Below are 23,177 nucleotides of genomic sequence, written 5' to 3'. Positions count from 1 at the left end.
AGACATGTCACATATGAACACAATTATATACAAATAATGGGCTTTCATATATTATGCAGTTTTTAAATTGACTGATAATTTTTTTTTCTCGTTTACAGCACTGTATTTATTACTTTTAATATCAATGGAGGTATAAGTTGCGGCACAAATTTCTTTTCTCCCCAGTTCTATTCAGTACCTCCTCATTAGTTACATGATCTACCCATCCAATCTTCAGCATTCTTCTGTAGCACCACATTTTGAAAGCTTCTATTCTCTTGTCTAAACAGGAAAGTATTATCATTGTGAAAACTCATTACGGAATTGGCAAGTGCTATGCTGAGACTGTTGCACTTCGTGGGATCTATGGACATAATAATTCTCCTATAACATCAACAGTTCTGTGGTTGAAAAAGAAATTTGAGGGAATAGTGCCCGTTGCAACCATCAAATCACCTGGATGATACTGTATGGTTTGTAAGGAACAAGCCACAATATTGGTGCAGGATAGTGTGGCTGTGAGGCCTCACAAGTCGATTCGAACATCATTCCCAACAACTGGGAATTTCGACAGCCTCTTTGCAAAGAACTGTGAAAAAGGATCTTCATAGGCACCCATAGAAGATTCAGTTGACACAATGTCTTAAATCCACAAATAATTTTAAATGGACAAATTTCATCAAATGGATTCTCACAAAACAAGAAGAGGACAATAATTTCCAAAAAGAATGATCTTCAGTGATACGGCACATTTTCGCCTGTGTGAGTTCGTTAACCAACAAAATTGCCATATTTGGGGTCAAGATAACCTTAGAGTGACCCAAGATATCCACATGCATCCACTGCAAAGTACATCCTGGTGTGGCTTATGAGCAGGTGGTGTGATCGTGATCAGTCCCTTCTTTTTTGAAGATTTTGATGGTAATGCAGTAACAGTTAACAGTGAGCATCATCGTGAAATGGTCAGACACAACTTCTGCCCAGCTCTGCATGAAGTGGATACAGCCACTATGTGCCTTCAGCAGTACAGGCCCACATGTCACACATCCCATGAGTCAATAACCCTACTCCATGGGTAATTCCATCAGTCTGTGATCTCACTTTATGGTGAGCTGGAATGGCCTCCCAGATCTTGAGACCTTACTCCATGTGAGTTCTTTTTATGGCGTTATGTGAATTCCAAGGGCTACGAGAACAAACCACATACAGTTCTCCAACTTAAGAGTTATAATGAACTTCACAGACTAAGTAACTGCCTGCCGAGACTGTGGAGGTGGACATATGCCTGATATAATTTGGAAATATGTAATAAGTTCCTATGGGACCAAACTGCTGAGGTCATCGGTCCCTAGGCTTACACACTACTTAATCTAACTTAAGCTAAGTTATGCTAAGGACAACACACACACCCATGCCCAAGGGAGGACTCGAACCTCCGACAGGGGGAGCCGCGCGAACCACGGCAAGGCATCATAGACCACCCGGCTACCCCGTGCAGTGCCTGATATAATTTTCTGGACTTAAATGGGAGTGTATATATAGATGAAAATAAAAAAAGAAATCTTTTTATTTTGATGAATTTTTGACTTAATTACAAACAATGGAAAATGTAGGGTGGAGTGTAACAATATTAGAGAGGAAAGTTGCTACTCACCATATAGCGGAGGTGCTGAGTCATGACAGGCACAACAAAAAGATTCACACAATTATAGCTTTGGGCCATTAAGACCTTTGTCAGCAATACAAACACATACACACATGCACACACACACACACACACTCACGTAAACACAAGTTGCACTTGCACTGCAGACGTGTGTGCAAGTTGCATTTGCGTGACTGTGTGTGTGCGCATTTGTGTACGTCTGTCTATTGCTGACAAAGGCATTAATGGCTGAAAGCTATAACTGTGTGAGTATTTTTGTTGTGCCTATCGTGACTCACAGCTGCAAAATACTAACACGAATTCTTTACAGACGAATGGAAAAACTAGTAGAAGCCAACCTCGGGGAAGATCAGTTTGGATTCTGTAGAAACACTGGAACACGTGAGGCAATACTTACCTTACGACTTATCTTAGAAGAAAGATTAAGGAAAGGCAAACCTACGTTTCTAGCATTTGTAGACTTAGAGAAAGCTTTTGACAATGTTGACTGGAATACTCTCTTTCAAATTCTAAAGGTGGCAGGGGTAAAATACAGGGAGCGAAAGGCTATTTACAATTTGTACAGAAACCAGATGGCAGTTATAAGAGTCGAGGGACATGAAAGGGAAGCAGTGGTTGGGAAGGGAGTAAGACAGGGTTGTAGCCTCTCCCCGATGTTATTCAATCTGTATATTGAGCAAGCAGTAAAGGAAACAAAAGAAAAATTCGGAGTAGGTATTAAAATTCATGGAGAAGAAATAAAAACTTTGAGGTTCGCCGATGACATTGTAATTCTGTCAGAGACAGCAAAGGACTTGGAAGAGCAGTTGAATGCAATGGACAGTGTCTTGAAAGGAGGATATAAGATGAACATCAACAAAAGCAAAACAAGGATAATGGAATGTAGTCGAATTAAGTTGGGTGATGCTGAGGGAATTAGATTAGGAAATGAGGCACTTAAAGTAGTAAAGGAGTTTTGCTATTTGGGGAGCAAAATAACTGATGATGCTCGAAGTAGAGAGGATATAAAATGTAGGCTGGCAATGGCAAGGAAAGCGTTTCTGAAGAAGAGAAATTTGTTAACATCCAGTATTGATTTAAATGTCAGGAAGTCATTTCTGAAAGTATTCGTATGGAGCGTAGCCATGTATGGAAGTGAAACATGGACGATAAATAGTTTTGACAAGAAGAGAATAGAAGCTTTCGAAATGTGGTGCTACAGAAGAATGCTGAAGATTAGATGGGTAGATCACATAACTAATGAGGAAGTATTGAATAGGATTGGGGAGAAGAGAAGTTTGTGGCACAACTTGACCAGAAGAAGGGATCGGTTGGTAGGACATGTTCTGAGGCACCAAGGGATCAACAATTTAGTATTGGAGGGCAGCGTGGAGGGTAAAAATCGTAGGGGGAGACCAAGAGATGAATACACTAAGCAGATTCAGAAGGATGTAGGTTGCAGTAGGTACTGGGAGATGAAAAAGCTTGCACAGGATAGAGTAGCATGGAGAGCTGCATCAAACCAGTCTCAGGACTGAAGACCACAACAACAACAACATCGTGACTCAGCATCTCTGCTATATGGTGAGTAGCAACTTTCCTCTCTAATATTGTTACATTTGATGTAATTACTGTATTTTTAAAAATTACAATATATGAAAGACCACGTGTATAATTCTGATTCAAATATTACCACCATGGTTAGTCTAGTAAACTGATACAAAAACAATATGTTATGGTGTCCTGTACATAATGTACTGATATACAGAAAATATGCAGTACCTGTCCATGTTCAGAGAATATTAAAGGATGTCCCAGTCTGCGTGTAGATCTGCTGTTGCTCGACTGCCATGTGTACAGTTCCTGCTGAGAAAGATCTGGAAATCCAACAGCAAGTGTGACTGCTGAGCCAGACTGTGCAAGCAAACGTGACGGTACAGACAGTGATTGACCCAGTGCTTGGGATAGTACATTTGATGGCACTGTCTTATAACCACATGCTGCAGTGTATACATTTGCAGAGCCTGTTTCTTGAATTTCTGACAGCAGGCTTGGGCAGGGATCTGAAGGTGAAGATGATGTTAGCACGTATCTCCTGGAACATAACATATTGACATGCATGTAAATATAGGTAAAAGTCATAATAAATTTTAAAACAACTAAGTGAAATAAAGTAGTGGCTCTCCAAAGGCTATCTACAACTATACACTGCAAGCCTTACGTTGTGTGGTGGAGGGCACTTCTGGCATCACTACATGATCCTCCCTTCCCTGTTCCATTTGCGAATGGTGCGAAGGAAGAACTGTTGGTAATCCTCCATGTTACCTCTATCTTTTCTGATTTTTTCATTGTAGTTTTTTCACAAGATGTATGTGAAAGGAAGAAAATAAGGTGCCTGACTCTTGAGATCAATACCATAGCAGAGAGAAATCACAACCAGGCCAGCACAGTGGGTGTGTCTAGGCAATGGCACCCGCAGCGGAGACACCAGTGTATGCAGATGCAGCTGCACTACCTAACAGCCATCATTGATTTCCATACCATCTGGTGGTCATTCAAACATGCCAGGCTGGGGTATCAGAATCATTCACTAGGATTGTTCCATATGGTTACTCCTAGGTATTTTGTAACTCCTAGGTATTTTACAGTAGTTACCATTTTTAGTGATTTGTTGCCGACGGTGTAAGTAACCACTAATGATTTCTTCACCTATTTGTGAACAATACATTACATTTATTTATATTCAATGTCATCTATCAGTCCCCGCACCAGTTGTTGATCTTCTGCGAGTACTACTGCAATCTGCTACTGTACAGACAACTGCATCAACTGTGAACAGCCTACAGGAGCATCCAAAGTTATCTATTAGATTGTTTATATGCACTGTGAACAGTAACAGTTCTATTAAACTTCCCTGGAGTACTGCTGAAATACCTTTATATCTGTTGATTTTGTTTTGTTAAGAGCAATGTATTGAGTTCTTCCTGTGAGGATGTTTTGCATCCAATGACATTAGTCCGATACTTTGAAATCTATTTTATTACTAAACAATAGTGCAGAACGGTATCAAATACTTTCCTGAACTCTAGGAACATGGTATGAATAAAGGCAATATTGCCCACAGTGCTTTAGATCCCATGGAAGAACAGAGTGAACTGACTCTTACAATAAATATCTTGTTTGTGGGGTCCATGTTGATTTTTATAGAGGAGATTTTCATCCTCCAAAAATGTCGTAATACATGAGAATAAAACATGATCCATAATTCTACTACAGACTGGCAAAGGCCAAGTGAGAAAGGCCTATAATTGTGTGCATTTGTCCTACCACTCTTCTTGAAATGGAATACTCTGTAATTTTTTTCTAATCACTAGGTACCCTTTGTTGTTCAAGCAGTTTATGATAAAGCACTGATAGAAGAGGAGACAGTTCTTTCACATAATTTTTCTAGAATCTCACAGGTATCTCATCCAGTCAAGGCACCTTTCCACTACTGAGTGATTTTAACTGATTTTCTATTCTCTGATAACTTATCTCAATTCCTTCCAATGATTGAAAGGACAAACTGTACCAGAGGTTGAAAAATACCACTTCAAATGTAAAGTTCTTTTATTATCACATAATCGGTTTTGGCTATTATAAGCCCATCTTCAGGTGTTGTAACTTGGTGCTGTGGCCCCGAGCACCACTGTGGACGTGTACTAGGCACGGTGTGCTACTTAACTCCCTGTTCTACGCTCATAGGTAGCATACTGTGCCTAGTACACATCCACCGCGGCACTCGGGGGCCACAGCATCAAGTTACGACACCTGAAGATGGGCTTATAATAGCCAATACTGGTCGTGTAATAATAAAATAACTTTACATTTGAAGCGGTATTTTCAACCTCTGGCACAATGCTCAGTTGCGGATGTTTCTCCTACAGGATTGTTTGTAGGACAAACTGTATTATAATCTTCCACAGTGAAACAGTTTCGAAAGACCAAGTTCAGTGTTTTGGCCTTCTCCATGCTGTCTTCCATTTCAAGGCCACTACGGTCACTGTCCAAGTGAATAGATGACTTCCTTGCAACACCCACAATAATTGCTGCTCTCGTAGTCCTATGACCACTGATACTCTCCTCTATGCTAACTAATTTGAAAATTTTGGATCTTTTTGCTGTACGAAGTCTAAGACATTGCCCTTATGATTTGGTTCTCTAATTAACTGCCTAAAGTAATTCTCATACAAGACATTCAGGAAAATCACACACAAATCCCTGTCTCTGGCGCAAGATTGATTTCATGACCCTCCCATTCGGTAAACTGAATTCTCATCCAGTTAAAACAACGTGATCAGGAAACTTACAATATTTTACATGAAACATCTTGACAGATTAAACCCGTGTCCCAGACTGGGATTTGAACACAGGATCTTTGCCTTTCATTATTGAGTGCTCTCCACCAACTGAGTTATCCAAGCATCACCCCACGACATGCGCTCACAGCTTTACTTCTGCCAATACCTATCTCCTACTTGGATAGCTCAGTATGGTAGAGCAATTGCCCACAAAACGCAAAGACCCAAGGTTAAGGTTCCAGGCCAGCATACAGTTTTAATTTGTCAGTAAGTTTCAATTCAGTACACGTGCTGCAGAGTGAACATTCATTCTAGAATACTGTGCATGTTCTTACTGATGGGCTCTGACACTATAGCTTCTGATGCAGGCAGTCCATAAAAGCATTTGACCCACCTTTCAGGCTTAACTTCACAAACATTATTTCACATTCTGTATCCTTACTAGAAATTACTGAATTCCTTACGGCAATAAATGCATTACCAGCCATGTGTATACCCTCGTTCTATAACTACCTGACACCTAACCTATCCTTATGATAAAAATCTCAATTTTGGATTTTTCTGCTATTCCTGTTCAGTTTAAACCAATTGTCAGTTTCTGACACTATCTGAGCATCATTAACTTTAATAAGTGATACTAAATCTGAGATCTTACCATTTTCGGCCCTGCAGTCTACTAACAGCACATTAATCTTTTCTCTTTCTGATCTACAAGGAAGAAAGTTCTCTGGGGGTAATGTGCTGATCTATCTTTGATTGTGGTGGAAACTCATCATCAATCCTCTAACTAAAAACAAAGAAAAGCCATAATATGTTTGTTTGCGTGGCCATCTTCCGCAGCAGCTGACTTCCTTGCAACACCCACAACCATTGCTGCTCTCGCAGTCCTATGAGCACTGATGCTCTCCTCTATGCTAACTAATTTGAAAATTTTGGATCTTTTTGCTGTTTGGATCTGTTACTATAGGTTATCCATCTTGAGCTGACTGCAATTTAATTACAAGGAATCACACCATACGCTTTTCTTCATATAGCACCTTCTGTGATTATTCTGCAAATTGTAACAGACAGTAAATGAGAAGCCATGTATCTACCCCTTGTACTGTAACTATCTGACTAGCCACTTCCTTTGTGTAGTGCATGCCTGACTTATTGAGGGGACCCTACAATTCACCACCTGATAGGCAGAGATTGAGAGGAGCAAAATTAACTCTGGGTATGATGCTGCACATAGTGAACCCTTCTTTCAGCCTACAGGCATTGCTAGCTACCTTCACCAATGCAGCTAATCACCAGAAGGAACTGAGGATGGTCACAGAACCAAAGTGTCATTTATGCCAACATGATCTATGATTTGCATCTGGTTGCTTCCAGTGCATTCAATGGCTGTCAGCAAAGCCTTCAGTTGTTGGATGAGAGCTCCCACCAAACATACTGAGTGGACACTGGGCTTCTTTCCCAACCTACCTCCTATTTCCCTGAGGCCATTAGCCCAGCAGATGAGGCATCCCACACTGACTCAGTTGTACCATTAACACTGGACAGCACCTCATAACTACTGCTAAGGAATAAGGGAGCGGTCTGTACAGCCTGTTCTCATTTTCACCCTCATCCTAGATTAACGAAAACCCACCACTGTCTGCCATTCATGGTTAACTGAGGACAAATCAGTCAGACGTTGCGCAACCAGAAATATACTGTGGAAGGATAACTTAAGTGACTGTGGGAGAGGGGAAGAGAAGGAGAAAAGGGGGGGCTGCGGGGGAGGGAGAGAGAGAGGGGGGGGGGGGGCAGGAGAGGGGGAGGGGGAACAGGGGCTGCAACTGAGGTTGGAGGATGGTAGTTCTATGTAGTCACCCTTTGCTACACACAGCAAGACAGTTTGCAAAGAACAATTGCAAATGTATACTGTAGTATATTAAAGGTATAAGAGTTTATTTTAGTAGATATCGGTCTCTTCATTTTATGTCATGGCATGATATCGACCAGTTTCATTTATCATATTCATATGTAAAAATCCAGATAAATCATCATAGATTTATTTTTAAAGTAAAATTTGTGTGAATAATGATTAAGAGTGACATCCTGTTGCTTCCAAAACCAGACTTAGTAATTTTTATTTGCTTATTATATCCACAAGGTTTCAAAATAATTATTTCATTTTATAAAACTAATTTTCTTACATATAAGTGATTGCAATAATTTTATGATATACTTAAAACAAAATTATTATTATTATTCGCTAACTCACAAAAATCATATTCATCTACTTTCATATTTAACTTGTATCTTTGATTTTCATTGTATTGAGAGTTTTGGCAGAAGATATTTTAATCATAGCTGTACCATGACATGCAAAGGAAAAAGTTGTGGTTGAGTATGCAGAATGCAAGGGCATGCAGTTATATAATTTCCGAAGTTATTGGACCATGAAGTTGAGAATATATGGAAGTATTATTCAAAATTGAATGTTGAAGTTAATTAAAAAATAACCATCCACTTGTTGTTTGGAAAATCCAAAGATCTCAATCTCAGTTTACATTACAGATGTAGGGAAGAAATGAAATAAAATAAGACAAAAATTGCTTAAGATAACATGATAACTGGGTTATGATAACTGAGGTGGATGAAATTAGTTTTACTCCTTCATAGTCTCATCACCTTTAGATGCAGAGTCTGCTTGCATGATAACTAATGTTTCATTGTAACTGTCACTTTCTTAATATTCTTCCTGACCCCTGATGCTCTCCATCAGTACACACATTGGCGTTACAGGGAGAATTATCAGCAATGGCTGCTAAATCTTCTGTGGTGCTAACTCTTAGTGTAAACTGGAACTGACTCAGTGCTAACAGATGAAAACAACACATTCCTGTCACAATATACAAGGTGTTAAAAGAAAAGTTTTCCATATTTCGAGAGGTGGTAGTAAGGACCAAAACCAGACAAAAAGTCCACTAAACATGGGCTTTAAAATGCATACCTTAAGAGCTATGAGCACTTGTTAATCAACAGTAACTGTTGTGGAACACATCTCTTTTACTACAAGCTCTTTGCTATTACAAATGACCTACAGAATGCAGTACACAAATGAGGATACACAGATACAGCATGCAATAAACATCTGATAGTGTGGTTACAGTTCTGGGTAAGTGCAGCGCATATGTTTGAACTAATGGAACCAGTTTGTGTTTCAATATTTCTGTGAAAGGGCTGGTTTGGGAGGTCCAATACCTTGGCAAACTCATTCCACTGATCTTAATCTCTTGGATTTTTGCTTGTAGGGACTCTTGAAATCTTTGATATATGTATTCCCCATTAATAGTGTGAAAACACTACAAGAACACCTGTCAGTGCATCTGTGACCAACATGGATTTTTCAGAGAGAGTGTGATTCCCTAAGACACTGGACAGAAGCATGACGTACTACGAACGGACACTACATCGAACACTACTTTTATTGATGACACACAACTATAGGATGTATGTGATACCTAGCAGATTACATTAGAAGTTCTGCTTTTTAAGAATAACAGAATAATGCTTTCTCATTTGTTTATTGCTTTCTGTAGGTCATTCATAATAACAAGAGTTGCAGTAGAAGAGATGTTTTTGACAGCAGTGAAGATAAACAAATACTTATAGAGGTGTGGACAAAATATGGAAACACTAAAAACATAACACATTACCATACCTAATACGGTGTAGGAAAACCGTTGGTATCCAAAAACTTTCTGGTCATCTTAGAAGGATAAATGCAAGTCCCATATGGCTTTTAAGGTAATCTTGTACCATTCTTCCAGCAAAATTGTGGCAAGTTCTGGTAACGATGATGGAGGTAGTTAGCGATCGCGAATGCTTCTCTCCGTAGTAGACCACAAAGACTCAATAATTTTGTGATATGGGGACTGTTGGCCAGGAGAGATACGACAATTCATCCCCATTGCTCACAAGGACATTCAGTTCTGTAGTGACTTTTTTGAGTTGACATCCTGTTATTTTTCGTCACAATTCTTTTCAATGATTATCCATCACGATCACTCAACACAGACTTTCATCTACGGTGTGACTTACAGGATGATGTTTTTCTGCTTTCCCTGTATGCAGTACAAATCTTCAATATGGTGCCTCATGAAACACCAAACACTTTGGCTACCTTGGTTGCAGAAGCATCCACCATATGAACGTCAACAATTTTCCCATGTTTGAATTCATCTAGCTCAGACATAATCCACTCACAACTATACAGGATACTGTTCTCCTACTGACTGACACTTGCAAAGCACTGAGGACATTTTACAAGTGCTGTTCTTGGTCAAACAAAACAGCACACCCTGCAGGCTTGGGAAGCACGTGCATTTATGTACAAGGATGCATTTCTTGCAGTGTTCCCATATTTTTGAGCGGCCCCTGAAGCTCTAAAAGTATGCATTTCAGAGCCCATGTTTATTGGACATTTTTTTCTTGTTTTGATCCATATTATCTCTCCAAATATGGAAAAGAGTTTTGAAAATATCTTGTATATCTAGGGTATAAATAGCAATATTATGGAAATGTAGTTGCCACTCACCATGTAGCAGAGAAGCTGAGTCACATATAGGCATAGCTAGAGGCCAGCTAAGCCTTCATCGAAAACACACACACACACACACACACACACACACACACACACACACACACACAACTCGTAGGCACTTGGCCACAGCCTCTGGCAGCTGAAGCTCACTTTTCAACAGTCTTTTTGTTGTGCCTACCTGTGACTCCCCCCCCCCCCCCCCCCCCCCCTCCCCACCAATGAACCATGGACCTTGCCGTTGGTGGGGAGGCTTGTGTGCCTCAGCGATACAGATGGCCATACCGTAGGTGCAACCACAACGGAGGAGTATCTGTTGAGAGGCCAGACAAACATGTGGTTCCTAAAGAGGGGCAGCAACCTTTTCAGTAGTTGCAGGGGCAACAGTCTGGATGATTGACTGATCTGGCCTTGTAACACTAACCAAAACAGCCTTGCTGTGCTGGTACTGCAAACGGCTGAAAGCAAGGGGAAACTACAGCCGTAATTTTTCCCGAGGGCATGCAGCTTCACTTTATGGTTAAATGATGATGGCGTCCTCTTGGGTAAAATATTCCAGAGGTAAAATAGTCCCCCATTCGGATCTCCAGGCGGGGACTACTCAAGAGGATGTTGTTATCAGGAGAAAGAAAATGCGTTCTACGGATCAGAGCGTGGAATGTCAGATCCCTTAATCGAGCAAGTAGGTTAGAAAATTTAAAAAAGGGAAATGGATAGGTTAAAGTTAGATACAGTGGGAATTAGTGAAGTTCAGTGGCAGGAGGAACAAGACTTTTGGTCGGGTGAATACAGGGTTATAAATACAAAATCAAATAGAGGTAATGCAGGAGTAGGTTTAATAATGAATAAAAAAATAGACGTGCGGATAAGCTACTAGAAACAGCATAGTGAACGCATTATTGTGGCCAAGATAGACACGAAGCCCACGCCTACTACAGTAGCACAAGTTTATATGCCAACTAGCTCTGCAGATGATGAAGAAATTGATGAAATGTATGATGAGATAAAAGAAATTATTCAGATAGTGAAGGGAGACAAAAATTTAATAGTCATGGGTGACTGGAACTCGAGTGTAGGAAAAGGGAGAGAAGGAAACATAGTAGGTGAATATGGACTGGGGCTAAGAAATGAAAGAGGAAGCCGTCTGGTAGAATTTTGCACAGAGCACAACTTAATCATAGCTAACACTTGGTTCAAGAATCATAAAAGAAGGTTACATACGTGGAAGAATCCCGGATATACTAAAAGGTATCAGATAGATTATACAATAGTAAGACAGAGATTTAGGAACCAGGTTTTAAATTGTAAGACATTTCCAGGAGCAGATGTGGACTCTGACCACAATCTATTGGTTATGAACTGCAGATTAAAATTGAAGAAACTGCAAAAAGGTGGGAATTTAAGGAGATGGGACCTGGATAAACTGACTAAACCAGAGGTTGTACAGAGTTTTAGGGAGAGCATAAGGGAACAATTGACAGCAGTGGGGGAAAGAAATACAGTAGAAGAAGAATGGGTAGCTCTGAGGGATGAAGTAGTGAAGGCAGCAGAGCATCAAGTAGGTAAAAAGACAAGGGCTAGTAGAAATCCTTGGGTAACAGAAGAAATATCGAATTTAATTGAAATGAAATGTCGTGTGACTACGGCCTCCCGTCAGGTAGACCGTTCGCCTGGTGAAAGTCTTTCGATTTGACGCCACTTCGGCGACTTGCGCGTCGATGGGGATGAAATGATGATGATTAGGACAACACAACACCCAGTCCCTGAGCGGAGAAAATCTCCGACCCAGCCGGGAATCGAACCTGGGCCCTTAGGATTGACAGTCTGTCACGCTGACCACTCAGCTACCAGGGGCGGACAAATTTAATTGATGGAAGGAGAAATTATAAAAATGCAGTATATGAAGCAGGCAAAAAGGAATACAAACGTCTCAAAAATGAGATCGACAGGAAGTGCAAAATGGCTAAGCAGGGATGGCTAGAGGACAAATGTAAGGATGTCGAGGCTTATCTCACTAGGAGTAAGGTAGATACAGCCTACAGGAAAATTAAAGAGACCTTTGGAGAAAAGAGAACCACTTGTATGAATATCAAGAGCTCAGATGGAAACCCACTTCTAGCCAAAGAAGGGAAAGCAGAAAGATGGAAGGAGTACATAGAGGGTCTATACAAGGGCAATGTACTTGAGGACAACATTATAGAAATGGAAGAAAATGTAGATGAAGATGAAATGGGAGATACGATACTGCGTGAAGAGTTTGACAGAGCACTGAAAGACCTGAGTCGAAACAAGGTCCCGGGAGTAGACAACATACCATTAGAACTACTGACAGCCTTGGGAGAGCCAGTCCTGACCAAACTCCACCATCTGGTAGGAAGATGTATGAGACAGGCGAAGTACCCTCAGGCTTCAAGTAGAATATAATAATTCCAATCCCAAAGAAAGCAGGTGTTGACAGATGTGAAAATTACCGAACTATCAGTTTAGTATGTCACAGCTGCAAAATACTAACACGAATTCTTTACAGACGAATGGAAAAACTGGTAGAAGCCGACATCGGGGAAGATCAGTTTGGATTCCGTAGAAATATTGGAACACGTGAGGCAATACTGACCTTACGACTTATCTTAGAAGAAAGATTAAGGAAAGGCAAACCTACATTTCTAGCATTTGTAGATTTAGAGAAAGCTTTTGACAATGTTGACTGGAATACTCTCTTCCAAATTCTGAAGGTGGCAGGGGTAAAATACAGGGAGCGAAAGGCTATTTACAATTTGTACAGAAACCAGATGGCAGTTATAAGAGTCGAGGGGCATGAAAGGGAAGCAGTGGTTGGGAAGGGAGTGAGACAGGGTTGTAGCCTGTCCCTGATGTTATTCAATCTGTATATTGAGAAAGCAGTAAAGGAAACAAAAGAAAAATTCGGTGTAGGTATTAAAGTCCATGGAGAAGAAATAAAAATGTTGAGGTTCGCTGATGACATTGTAATTCTGTCAGAGACAGCAAAGGACTTGGAAGAGCAGTTGAACGGAATGGACAGTGTCTTGAAAGGAGGATATAAGATGAACATCAACAAAAGCAAAACGAGGATAATGGAATGTAGTCGAATTAACTCAGGTGATGCTGAGGGAATTAGATTAGGAAATGAGACACTTAAAGTAGTAAAGGAGTTTTGCTATTTGGGGAGCAAAATAACTGATGATGGTCGAAGTAGAGAGGATATAAAATGTAGACTGGCAATGGCAAGGAAAGCGTTTCTGACGAAGAGAAATTTGTTAACATCGAGTACAGATTTAAGTGCCAGGAAGTCGTTTCTGAAAGTATTTGTATGGAGTGTAGCCATGTATGGAAGTGAAACATGGACGATAAATAGTTTGGACAGGAAGAGAATAGAAGCTTTCGAAATGTGATGCTACAGAAGAATGCTGAAGATTAGATGGGTAGATCACATAACTAATGAGGAGGTATTGAATTGAATTGGGGAGCAGAGGAGTTTGTGGCACGACTTGAGGAGATGAAGGGACTGGTTGGTAGGACATGTTCTGAGGCATGAAGGGATCACAAATTTAGCATTGGAGGGCAGCATGGAGGGTAAAAATCGTAGAGGGAGACCAAGAGATGAATACACTAAGCAGATTCAGAAGGATGTAGGTTGCAGTGCGTACTGGGAGATGAAGAAACTTGCACAGGATAGGGTAGCATGGAGAGCTGCATCAAACCAGTCTCAGGACTGAAGACCACAACAACAACCTGTGACTCATCATCTCTGCTATATGGTGAGTAGCAACTATCCTTTTTACAATAGGGTATAAATAGAATATCTGGTCACTAAATGCTTAAATAAGTATGGAATGTCTTCTTTAAATCATATGAAATCTATCAGCATGAGATATTGTTTTCAGTTTTCATTTAGCATATTTTCAGTTCATGCATTAAAAAAAGAAACAAAAAGTCACAGTCACAGCCACACTCACAAACACATACACTTGGAGTTTCATAAAAATTCATCAGATTTCACATGACTATAATATCTTGTGCTTTAATGTCTCAGCCAGCACAGTATATCCTCCTAAGAATTTAAATATGTAAAGCAACACAAATTACAGTGAAATAAGGAAAGGCAACCAGTTAATTATAAGAGTTGGTGTGTGGCACACAGGAGCACATAATACAAAACAGCTGACACTAGCTTTTGAGCTCTTGTTCTTTTCTAGTAGCAGTACCACAGTCACACATGCACACAACCATGCAGACACCTTATAGTACGTGCTTGCAGTCTCGCTGCTACTGCAAGCATGTTCATTTGTGTGTGTGTGTGTGTGTGTGTGTGTGTGTGTGTGTGTGTGTGTGTGTGTGCGTGCGCGCGCGCACGTGTGTATGTGTGTTACTCCTACTAGAAAAAGCGCAAGAGCTTGAAAGCTAGTTTTAAGTGTTTTCAAGAGGTTGAAAGCTAGTGTTAACTGTTTCCTATTATGTGTATCTGTGAGCCATGCACTGGTTGCCTTTCCCAGATTTTACATTTGCCTTTACCGGATTTTACATTTGCCTTTCCCAGATTTTACATATTTTTCCATCCAGGAACTTTCATTACTGTTATAAATTACAGTGATGCATACCTGTCTTCACATTCTATAAGCCAATGGTTAGGTGAAGGTATATGTATAGAAATGACATTCATAGGAAATGTGATGTTGTATCTCATGAACGTCTGAAAATTCACAACCTCTGCTCTTTCTCCTCCTTCCTCATAGAACACCTGAAAGAAAGATTTGCATTTCAATGTCAGGAGATACAGAAAGCAGCATATGCTCAAAACAGTCACAAAGAAGTTTTGGAGATTTAGCTCTCAATTTAAGACCAATGATCAATGCTATGATAAATGATTTATAAATAAAGTGATTAAACATTGGCTCCCCATTAGGTAAAAACAAACTGCAAAGGTTTCATGTAACTAAAAGCATTTTTTCATTTTAATGGATAAGGGAACAGAACCCTTACTAGCTTAGAAGAGCTCTACTTCAATTACTGCCTGGCCATGTGTAGGATAAGATAAACAAGAAAATAGCTGATTCCTGTCATTAATGTAGCATCTGGATTCTCATGGTTGTGATTTTGAGGTTTTTCCTTGGAATTTGTGCTGTTGTTTTCAAAGAATAAATCTGTGTTATTCACCTATTCCTGTATTTATGTACAAATATCTTAGTTTAAAGAGTGATGAAGGTTCTGTTAGTTTGGAATAATTATTAGCTACTGAAATTCAAAGTATTCATGACAGAAATGTTCTGTTTTAACTTAATTACATAAAGAATCATTAAAGTCTTCAGATTTTATCATCTGCACTGTAGCTTGTGGAAAATTTTAAGCAGAATTTTTCAGGTCTATTACTAATTTCACGTTAAAAGTTTTTGAAAGTGCTGTAATTCCTATGGCATGTAATACACAGTTTACAATATGATAATAAAAAAATTAATTCTACAGAAAACTTGGTCAGGAGAATCTCCACACATTTATTAAAGCAAGAATTAGCACACCACTAAGAACTTACAGCAGTGTGCATGTCATGAAGCAGAGCTGGGAGCATCTTCCAATTGCCCACACTCGAAGATGCAAGACCAAAGAAGCCTCCAGCACCACCTCGGTCACCTGGGCTGCCGGAAAGTGGCACTTTGTGGATCTCACCCGCAGACCAGTCTACCAGCACTAAGCCATTTGACTGAAAACAGTACATTATTCTCACTATGGAATCAATTAAACTTTCCCACTATTAACATTTAACTATCACTATTATTTAATGCTGTTCTGAGTATTTCAAATACATATGACTTTAGTTAATGTACAGTCAATATGGCCATGTACATTAATACATTAGGTGCCATGTCACTCATTGGTGACTGACACTAAACTTCCCATTCAGGCTGCAGCATTTGTCAGTGACTGACAGTGTAAAATATGATACAATATTAAAAAATTACATTATCTGAATGACGTTTCAAGTAATTTCTTAAAATTTATGTAACATTTCCTTAATGTTGATTCCTTAAATGATAGTATTATTAATGTGCTTAAAAAACTGTTGTCCTTTGCAGGTGTCACAAAATCTGGCAACCTCCTCAATCAATTTCTGGTCATTTCTCTATCAAATCATGCCGTGTTTTTTTTCATAGTGTAGTTTACAATGTGTTCGCACCTTAGAGACTTTCAATCATAGAAGTGTGCTTAGCATTGCTACATCACAACTCCAGCACACCTCTAAGAAACACACACGGCATAACCTCCCAGTAAGGTCAGGGAAGATCACAGTGAAGCCAGGGATGTCCCATGCTTAGATTAATTGTACACTATAAAAATACACAGTCTGGTCACATTGATGTGACCACCATCTATGTTCAGCATCAAAAAGCAATAAACCTTCATGGGTGCAGGGGCAGCAGTACTAGCACTGGAGGGTATATACAGTGTGTCGGGGGGATGTGAAAAACGGTGCAGTCATTGTCATAATGCGGAAATGGGGTGATTTATCTGATGTCTAAAAGGGCTCGATCATTGGCTTTCGGGCCAATGGTGGAAGTCTTTCCAAAACAATTAAGTTTGTAAACTGTTTGCATAATTCTGTGGTTAAAGTATACTATGCACGGCAAACTGGTGCTATCCAAAGCCGGCACCAAGGCAACTGTGGTACACCATGGGTCATAGACAACAGGGGTGAACCCGCATGGTGGAAATGTGTATGGACAAATAGATGAGCAACTGTTGAGCAACAGACCATCCCGATGAACCAAGGGGCTATCAACAGTGCCTTCTTAATGACTGTTTAGCGAATGTTGCTGCATATGGCCTATGCAGCAGGTGCCTGGTTCTTGCACCAATGATGACTGCTGTTTATTGGTGATGAAGGCTGCAACTGGACATCAACTGAGAGGCAACAGGTGGCCTTTTCAGATGTTGGTGTGAAATATCTGAAAACAAACCCCTTGCAACAATTGTCGGAAGGGCGATATTGTCATTTTGAAAGGTACAATGGATCAACACAAGTCTGCATCTGTCCTTAGAGACCATGTCAACCCCTACATGCAGTCTGTTCTTTTGCATCATGGCATCTACCAGGGGGACAATGCAATGTGTCACACAGCTCACAGTGTACGTACATGATTCGAAGAGCACCAGAATGATATTATCACACTCCCTTGGCCACCGAACTCCCTGGATTTAAACCCAACTGAGAATTTGTGGGGCCACCTCGATCATGCCATGGAACCTCAACCGAGAAACCTAGCACAGAAATCCTGCCAGTACCCTCCAGAACCTCACTGACTCTCTTTCTGCACATCTTGCAGTGGTTCACACTGCACAAGGTCGTTATTCAGGCTTTTAATAGATGGTCACATTGATGAGATTGGACAGTGTAATATCACTTTAGGGATCTTTCTATATAAACGTTCTTTGTCTTTCAAATTCACTGAATCTAGCTACATCATTTTGAGAAACAATACAAGCAAATAAAATAAAATACCAATAGGCTCCAATTGACAGCAGTGTAGGGTATTATGTAAAGTGTTTCAGTTCTGAGATATGTAGTTAGTTAGTTGGTTAGTTATATGTTCAACAGATAATTTGAACAATTCTTTTGTGATAATGATGTGGAATAAGTCAGTTTACATGATACGTATACATGTTTAGTGTTAACATTAATGAACACATTATTTTTTAGTCCTCCTCATGCCACTACAGGAGAAATGATTTTAGATGAGCTTTAAAACTTGATTTGCTATCTTTCCAACATTTATGACATTGAGCAAACAATCAAAAATTTTTACTGCTGCATATTGAATGCCTTTCTGAGCCACTGACAGCTTTAATAATGGGTAATGAAAGTTGTTTTCCCTCTAGTGTTGTAGGTATTGGTATCACTATTCTTCTCAAATTGTGATGAATTATTTATGATGAATTTCATAAGTGAAAATATTTATTGTGATGATGCTTTTAAAATGCCCGATTCCTTGGAGAGGCTATAAGATAACCATAAGTGAACATCACATTACTGCCCACTGCCTAATGACTCATATCCCTGTAATAGACCTAGATGCAAGACCTGTCCCATACATGCTCCCACCACCACTTATGCAAGTCCAGTCACAAGCATCATTTATCCTATCATAGGCAGGGCTACCTGTGGAACCAGACACGTGATCTACAAGCTAAGCTGCAACCACTGTGCTTTGTTTTACGTGGGCAATACAACCAACAAGCTGTCTGTTTGCATGAATGGACACCAACAAACTATGGCCAAGAAACAGTTGCGCCACTCAGTTGCTGAGCATGTTGCCCATCACAACGTTCTTCATTTTAATTATTGCTTCACATCCTGAATTTCGCAGGTGGGAACTCTTGCTGGAATTTATCCTACTTTCCTGTAACTCTCCTGGCCTCAATCTTTGTTAGTCATTGTCTTTCACCTGCCTATCCCTTCCCAGTCCCACTCTACACCCTTCTATTCCACAAGCACATCTACAGCCTGTATACTTTTCTTCTTTTCTGCCCCATCCCACCCTATGTCTAACCTTCTGAGTGCATCTGGCTTCTCTACCCCCTCTCCACCTTATCCCTATATGTTCCCACAAAATGGCGCTTTACTGTCCACCACCCATACGCTGATCCCCCCCCCCCCGCCCCTCCCCTCAGCCTCCTCCTTACCCGCACCGACCAGACTGCTTCTCCCATCATGTGCAGTTGCTCGCAGTTTGGCACTGGCAGCCAGAGACAGTGGTCACGTGTGTGTGAGGGTAGCAATCTATCCTTTTCAAAATACTTTTAAAAACAAAGATGATGTGACTTACCATATGAAAGTGCTGGCAGGTCGAAAGAAACACAAACAGACACATACATACACACAAAATTCAAGCTTTCGCAACAAACTGTTGCCTCATCAGGAAAGAGGGAAGGAGAGGGAAAGACGAAAGGAAGTGGGTTTTAAGGGAGAGGGTAAGGAGTCATCCCAATCCCGGGAGCGGGAAGACTTACCTTAGGGGGAAAAAAGGACGGGTATACACTCGCACACACACACATATCCATCCACACATATGCAGACATATATCTGGATACTTCCCACTAACACCAACCTATCCAAACTCCGGAGAACTTGCTCTTCAATATATCCTCTCTTCCCGTTATCCACCAGGCCTCAATCTCCGCTAATTTCAAGTTGCCGCCACTCATACCTCACCTGTCATTCAACAACATCTTTGCCTCTGGACTTCCGCCTCGACTGACATCTCTGCCGAAACTCTTTGTCTTTAAATATGTCTGCTTGTGTCTGTAAATGTGTGGATGGATATGTGTGTGTGTGTGTGTGTGTGTGAGTATATACCCGTCCTTTTTTCCCCCTAAGGTAAGTCTTTCCGCTCCCGGGATTGGAATGACTCCTTACCCTCTCCCTTAAAACCCACATCCTTTCGTCTTTCCCTCTCCTTCCCTCTTTCCTGATGAGGCAACAGTTTGTTGCGAAAGCTTGAATTTTTTGTGTATGTATGTGTCTGTGTGTGTTTCTATTGACCTGCCAGCGCTTTCGTATGGTACGTCACATCACCTTTGTTTTTAAATATATTTTTCCCGCGTGGAATGTTTCCCTCTATTATATTGATATCATTACTTTTCAAAATACTGTCAGATTAAACAAAAGCACAGATAGGATACAGATATTCTTTAGAGAAGTGGATAATATAGGAACAGAATTTGTTGCTAGTAAGAATTAGGTGTATAATAGAATCAATAGTTTCATCAATACTTCAATAATGCCACATGTACAAAAGATATAAATTACAGAAGTTGAGATTGAGGATGACTCACTGACTGCTCATGCACAAGGACATAGTTGCCTGTGGTGCACACGGGAGCAAGTGTGTACTGTGGTCTTGCACCCCTCACTGGTGTGATGGTACCTTGCAAGGGTACTTCACTGATTGTGCTGCCTGTTGGCTGCATTGTCATCAGCCTCAGTGGATTCGACAGCAGAGCATGAATATGGTCATGCATCATGTTGTCCTCAGAATCTGAAAATGTCATAATATACTTGTTACAAAAATGATGGAATATACTTAATTATTATTAAAAAGAGGCACACATTCCAAAAAGGAAAAAAATGGCCACAAACATGTATTAATAATTCACATTTAGCAGAAATTAATAATAAATACATCTGAAGCAATTTCAAAGTGTGAGCTGTAACAACATTGTTAGCTAGATCTCTGGCTTTAATGTCCAGTGATCTACTTAAGCTCTCCATTAGCTGATGTTCCTACTGTCTTGATTATAAAACATCAGCTGTCAAAGTCAAAGATCAAATTACGGAGTCCAGTTACCAAGTGACTTTTCAGTAGTAAAGATAATGGAGTTCATATCACAATTTTGTGTATTCCAATACAGTTTCTCCTTTGTTTCCCTAAATCATTGAAACAAATGTCATAAATGTTCTTTATAAAATGTCACAGATGATCTTCTTCCTAAACATTGTTGATCTCATACTGCATTTAATTTTGTCAATGTTAGCAAGGCATTAAATCTCTTATGTCCCTTCTTCAGCTTACAACCTTTCATGGAAGCTCATTACAGCAAGAACTCACGGATTCTACAAAGTGAGGCACCTCAAAAGGATACTTCTAATATATCTCAAATGAGTAAATATATCAGGAGTTCGTTTACCCTAAGTTATAATGGAAAATGTGGCAAATTTTCTGATATATGCAAGTAATTTTTAAAATTTTTGCTGCAAAATTATGATTCCGAATCTTGCTGTAGCTATGTAACTTGTTACTGTGGTATTGCAAAGGGACTGCAAAATGCATTTCGATGATGACAACATGTGTGAAACTTGATAAAATTGTAACAAGGTAATAACACCACAATTTTTGTCTGCGACCATGAGAAGAGGTTCCACACACATCTGTCGTACTGTTTCAAATATAAGCAAACACATGACTCAGGTACACATCTCGAAATACTTACTCATTCTGGATATACAACAGTGTGTAAAACTTAAGGACAAAATAAGTTTTGTATGATGTGTCACTGCCAAGCAACACAGCATGATGGAATTTGGACTACTCATAGAAAGAAGTGCTATAGTATAATATGTAACGTAACTGAAAGAAAGATGCAACTGGTGCATGCAGAAGTGCTGCAGTGCATTTCCCTAATGCATCCCATATGTTCTCGATGGGATTTAAGTCAGGGGAATGGAAAGGCCAGGCCAATCCCTGAATATCCTCTTGTTCCAAGAGTTCCTCCACCTGTACTGTTTGATGTGATTGAGCACTGTCACCCTTAAAAAGGAACTCATGACTAAATGCATCCCTGAAAACATGCACATTGGCAAGGAGTACAGTGTCACAACAATGTTGACTGATGAGTGTACCATGTTCGACGAATTGGAAGTCAGTACACGCATGTCACATTATGGCTGCCCAAATAATAACACCTGTACCTACAAAACGATCATGTTACACTACATTTCTGGATGCATTACATGTGCCCACCTCTAACCATATTTAGTTACATCCAGTTAAGCATGATCATTTTGGTGGTCCATGTGTGATTGCGTGAGGAGGCATTACAATGCATGTGGGTACTGACCTCCAAATCTTTGAACATGGTGCACTCATCAATCAACATTATTGTGACACTGTACTCCTTCCTCATGTGTGTCTTTTCAGGGATGCATTCAGCCCTGAATTCATTTTTTTGGTTGACAATGTGCAACCGCATCGAAGAGTGCAAGTGGAGGAGCTCTCGGAACAAGAGGATACTCGGCCTGCCAGTTCCCATGACTTAAACCCCATCAGTCACATGTAGGATGCATTGGAGAGAGATACGGCAGCACATACACACACACCAATGACAATATAGTAATAGTCAACTGTGCTGGTGTAGGAATAGAATGCCTTACCTCTAAAACTCCTTAACGACACTGTGGCTAGCATGGGAGCATGTTGCAGCATGGACTGTCACCAGTGATGACCACACACCATATAAAGAATCATGTCCCACCTTTTGTAAAGTTCAACAAACCATCAGGAATCATGGTGACTTCAGTATAATCATTGTCTTGTCTCATAGCATATTTATTTCTATTACCTCCCGTACTATACTGTAGCTGTGTTTTCTATACATGGTTGAAGTTTCATTGAGCTATGTTACTTGGTGAAAGTTTCTTTTGTCCTTATGTTTTGCACTACAGTGTATTCTGTGTGGCCTGTCTTGGTACATCAAAATGACATATTGCAACCCAAAGGTGTGACAGCTTTGACAGGGTGGGGTAATATAATTATACAAAATTATATTTTTTTTAGAACAAGATTTCTTCCTCTGGAAGTAACAAAGGTTGAAAGGAAATTGAAATAATATTTGGTGACAAGTGCATTCATAAAAGAACCAACAAAAGAGTACAGGAGATACTGAAAACAAAAGTGTGGTAAGAACTAACAGAAGCTTCCATCTGTTGAATGTAGCAAGTGAATAACCTATTCTTCCCTATGACAGCTTTCATGTCTATTTCTGTCCTTTACTTTCTTCATATTCTGAACAAGTGGCCTTGCTACTTTCTGAGAACAAGAATATAAAGCAACAAAAATTTAGGGAGACTAAGTTA

At 40.0% G+C, this 23,177-nt stretch overlaps 1 protein-coding gene across 1 annotated transcript in view; it reads right to left on the bottom strand.

The window, feature by feature from the left end:
• Positions 1-23,177, bottom strand: part of LOC126412202 (von Willebrand factor A domain-containing protein 8) — a 251,832-nt gene that overhangs the window by 66,728 nt on the left and 161,927 nt on the right. Inside the window, exons 21-24 of the mRNA XM_050081684.1 lie at positions 20,381-20,583; positions 16,083-16,250; positions 15,154-15,293; positions 3,407-3,719 (exon numbers count right to left, since the gene is read on the bottom strand). Coding sequence (XP_049937641.1) covers positions 3,407-3,719; positions 15,154-15,293; positions 16,083-16,250; positions 20,381-20,583 — 824 coding nt within the window. The remainder of the gene's footprint in view (positions 1-3,406; positions 3,720-15,153; positions 15,294-16,082; positions 16,251-20,380; positions 20,584-23,177) is intronic.

Source organism: Schistocerca serialis, chromosome 7 (genome assembly GCF_023864345.2).
Source record: "Schistocerca serialis cubense isolate TAMUIC-IGC-003099 chromosome 7, iqSchSeri2.2, whole genome shotgun sequence".
Classification (NCBI taxonomy): Eukaryota; Metazoa; Arthropoda; class Insecta; order Orthoptera; family Acrididae; genus Schistocerca; species Schistocerca serialis.
The sequence above is the reverse complement of the archived record's forward strand: the minus strand, read 5'-3'. Positions and strand labels throughout refer to the sequence as shown.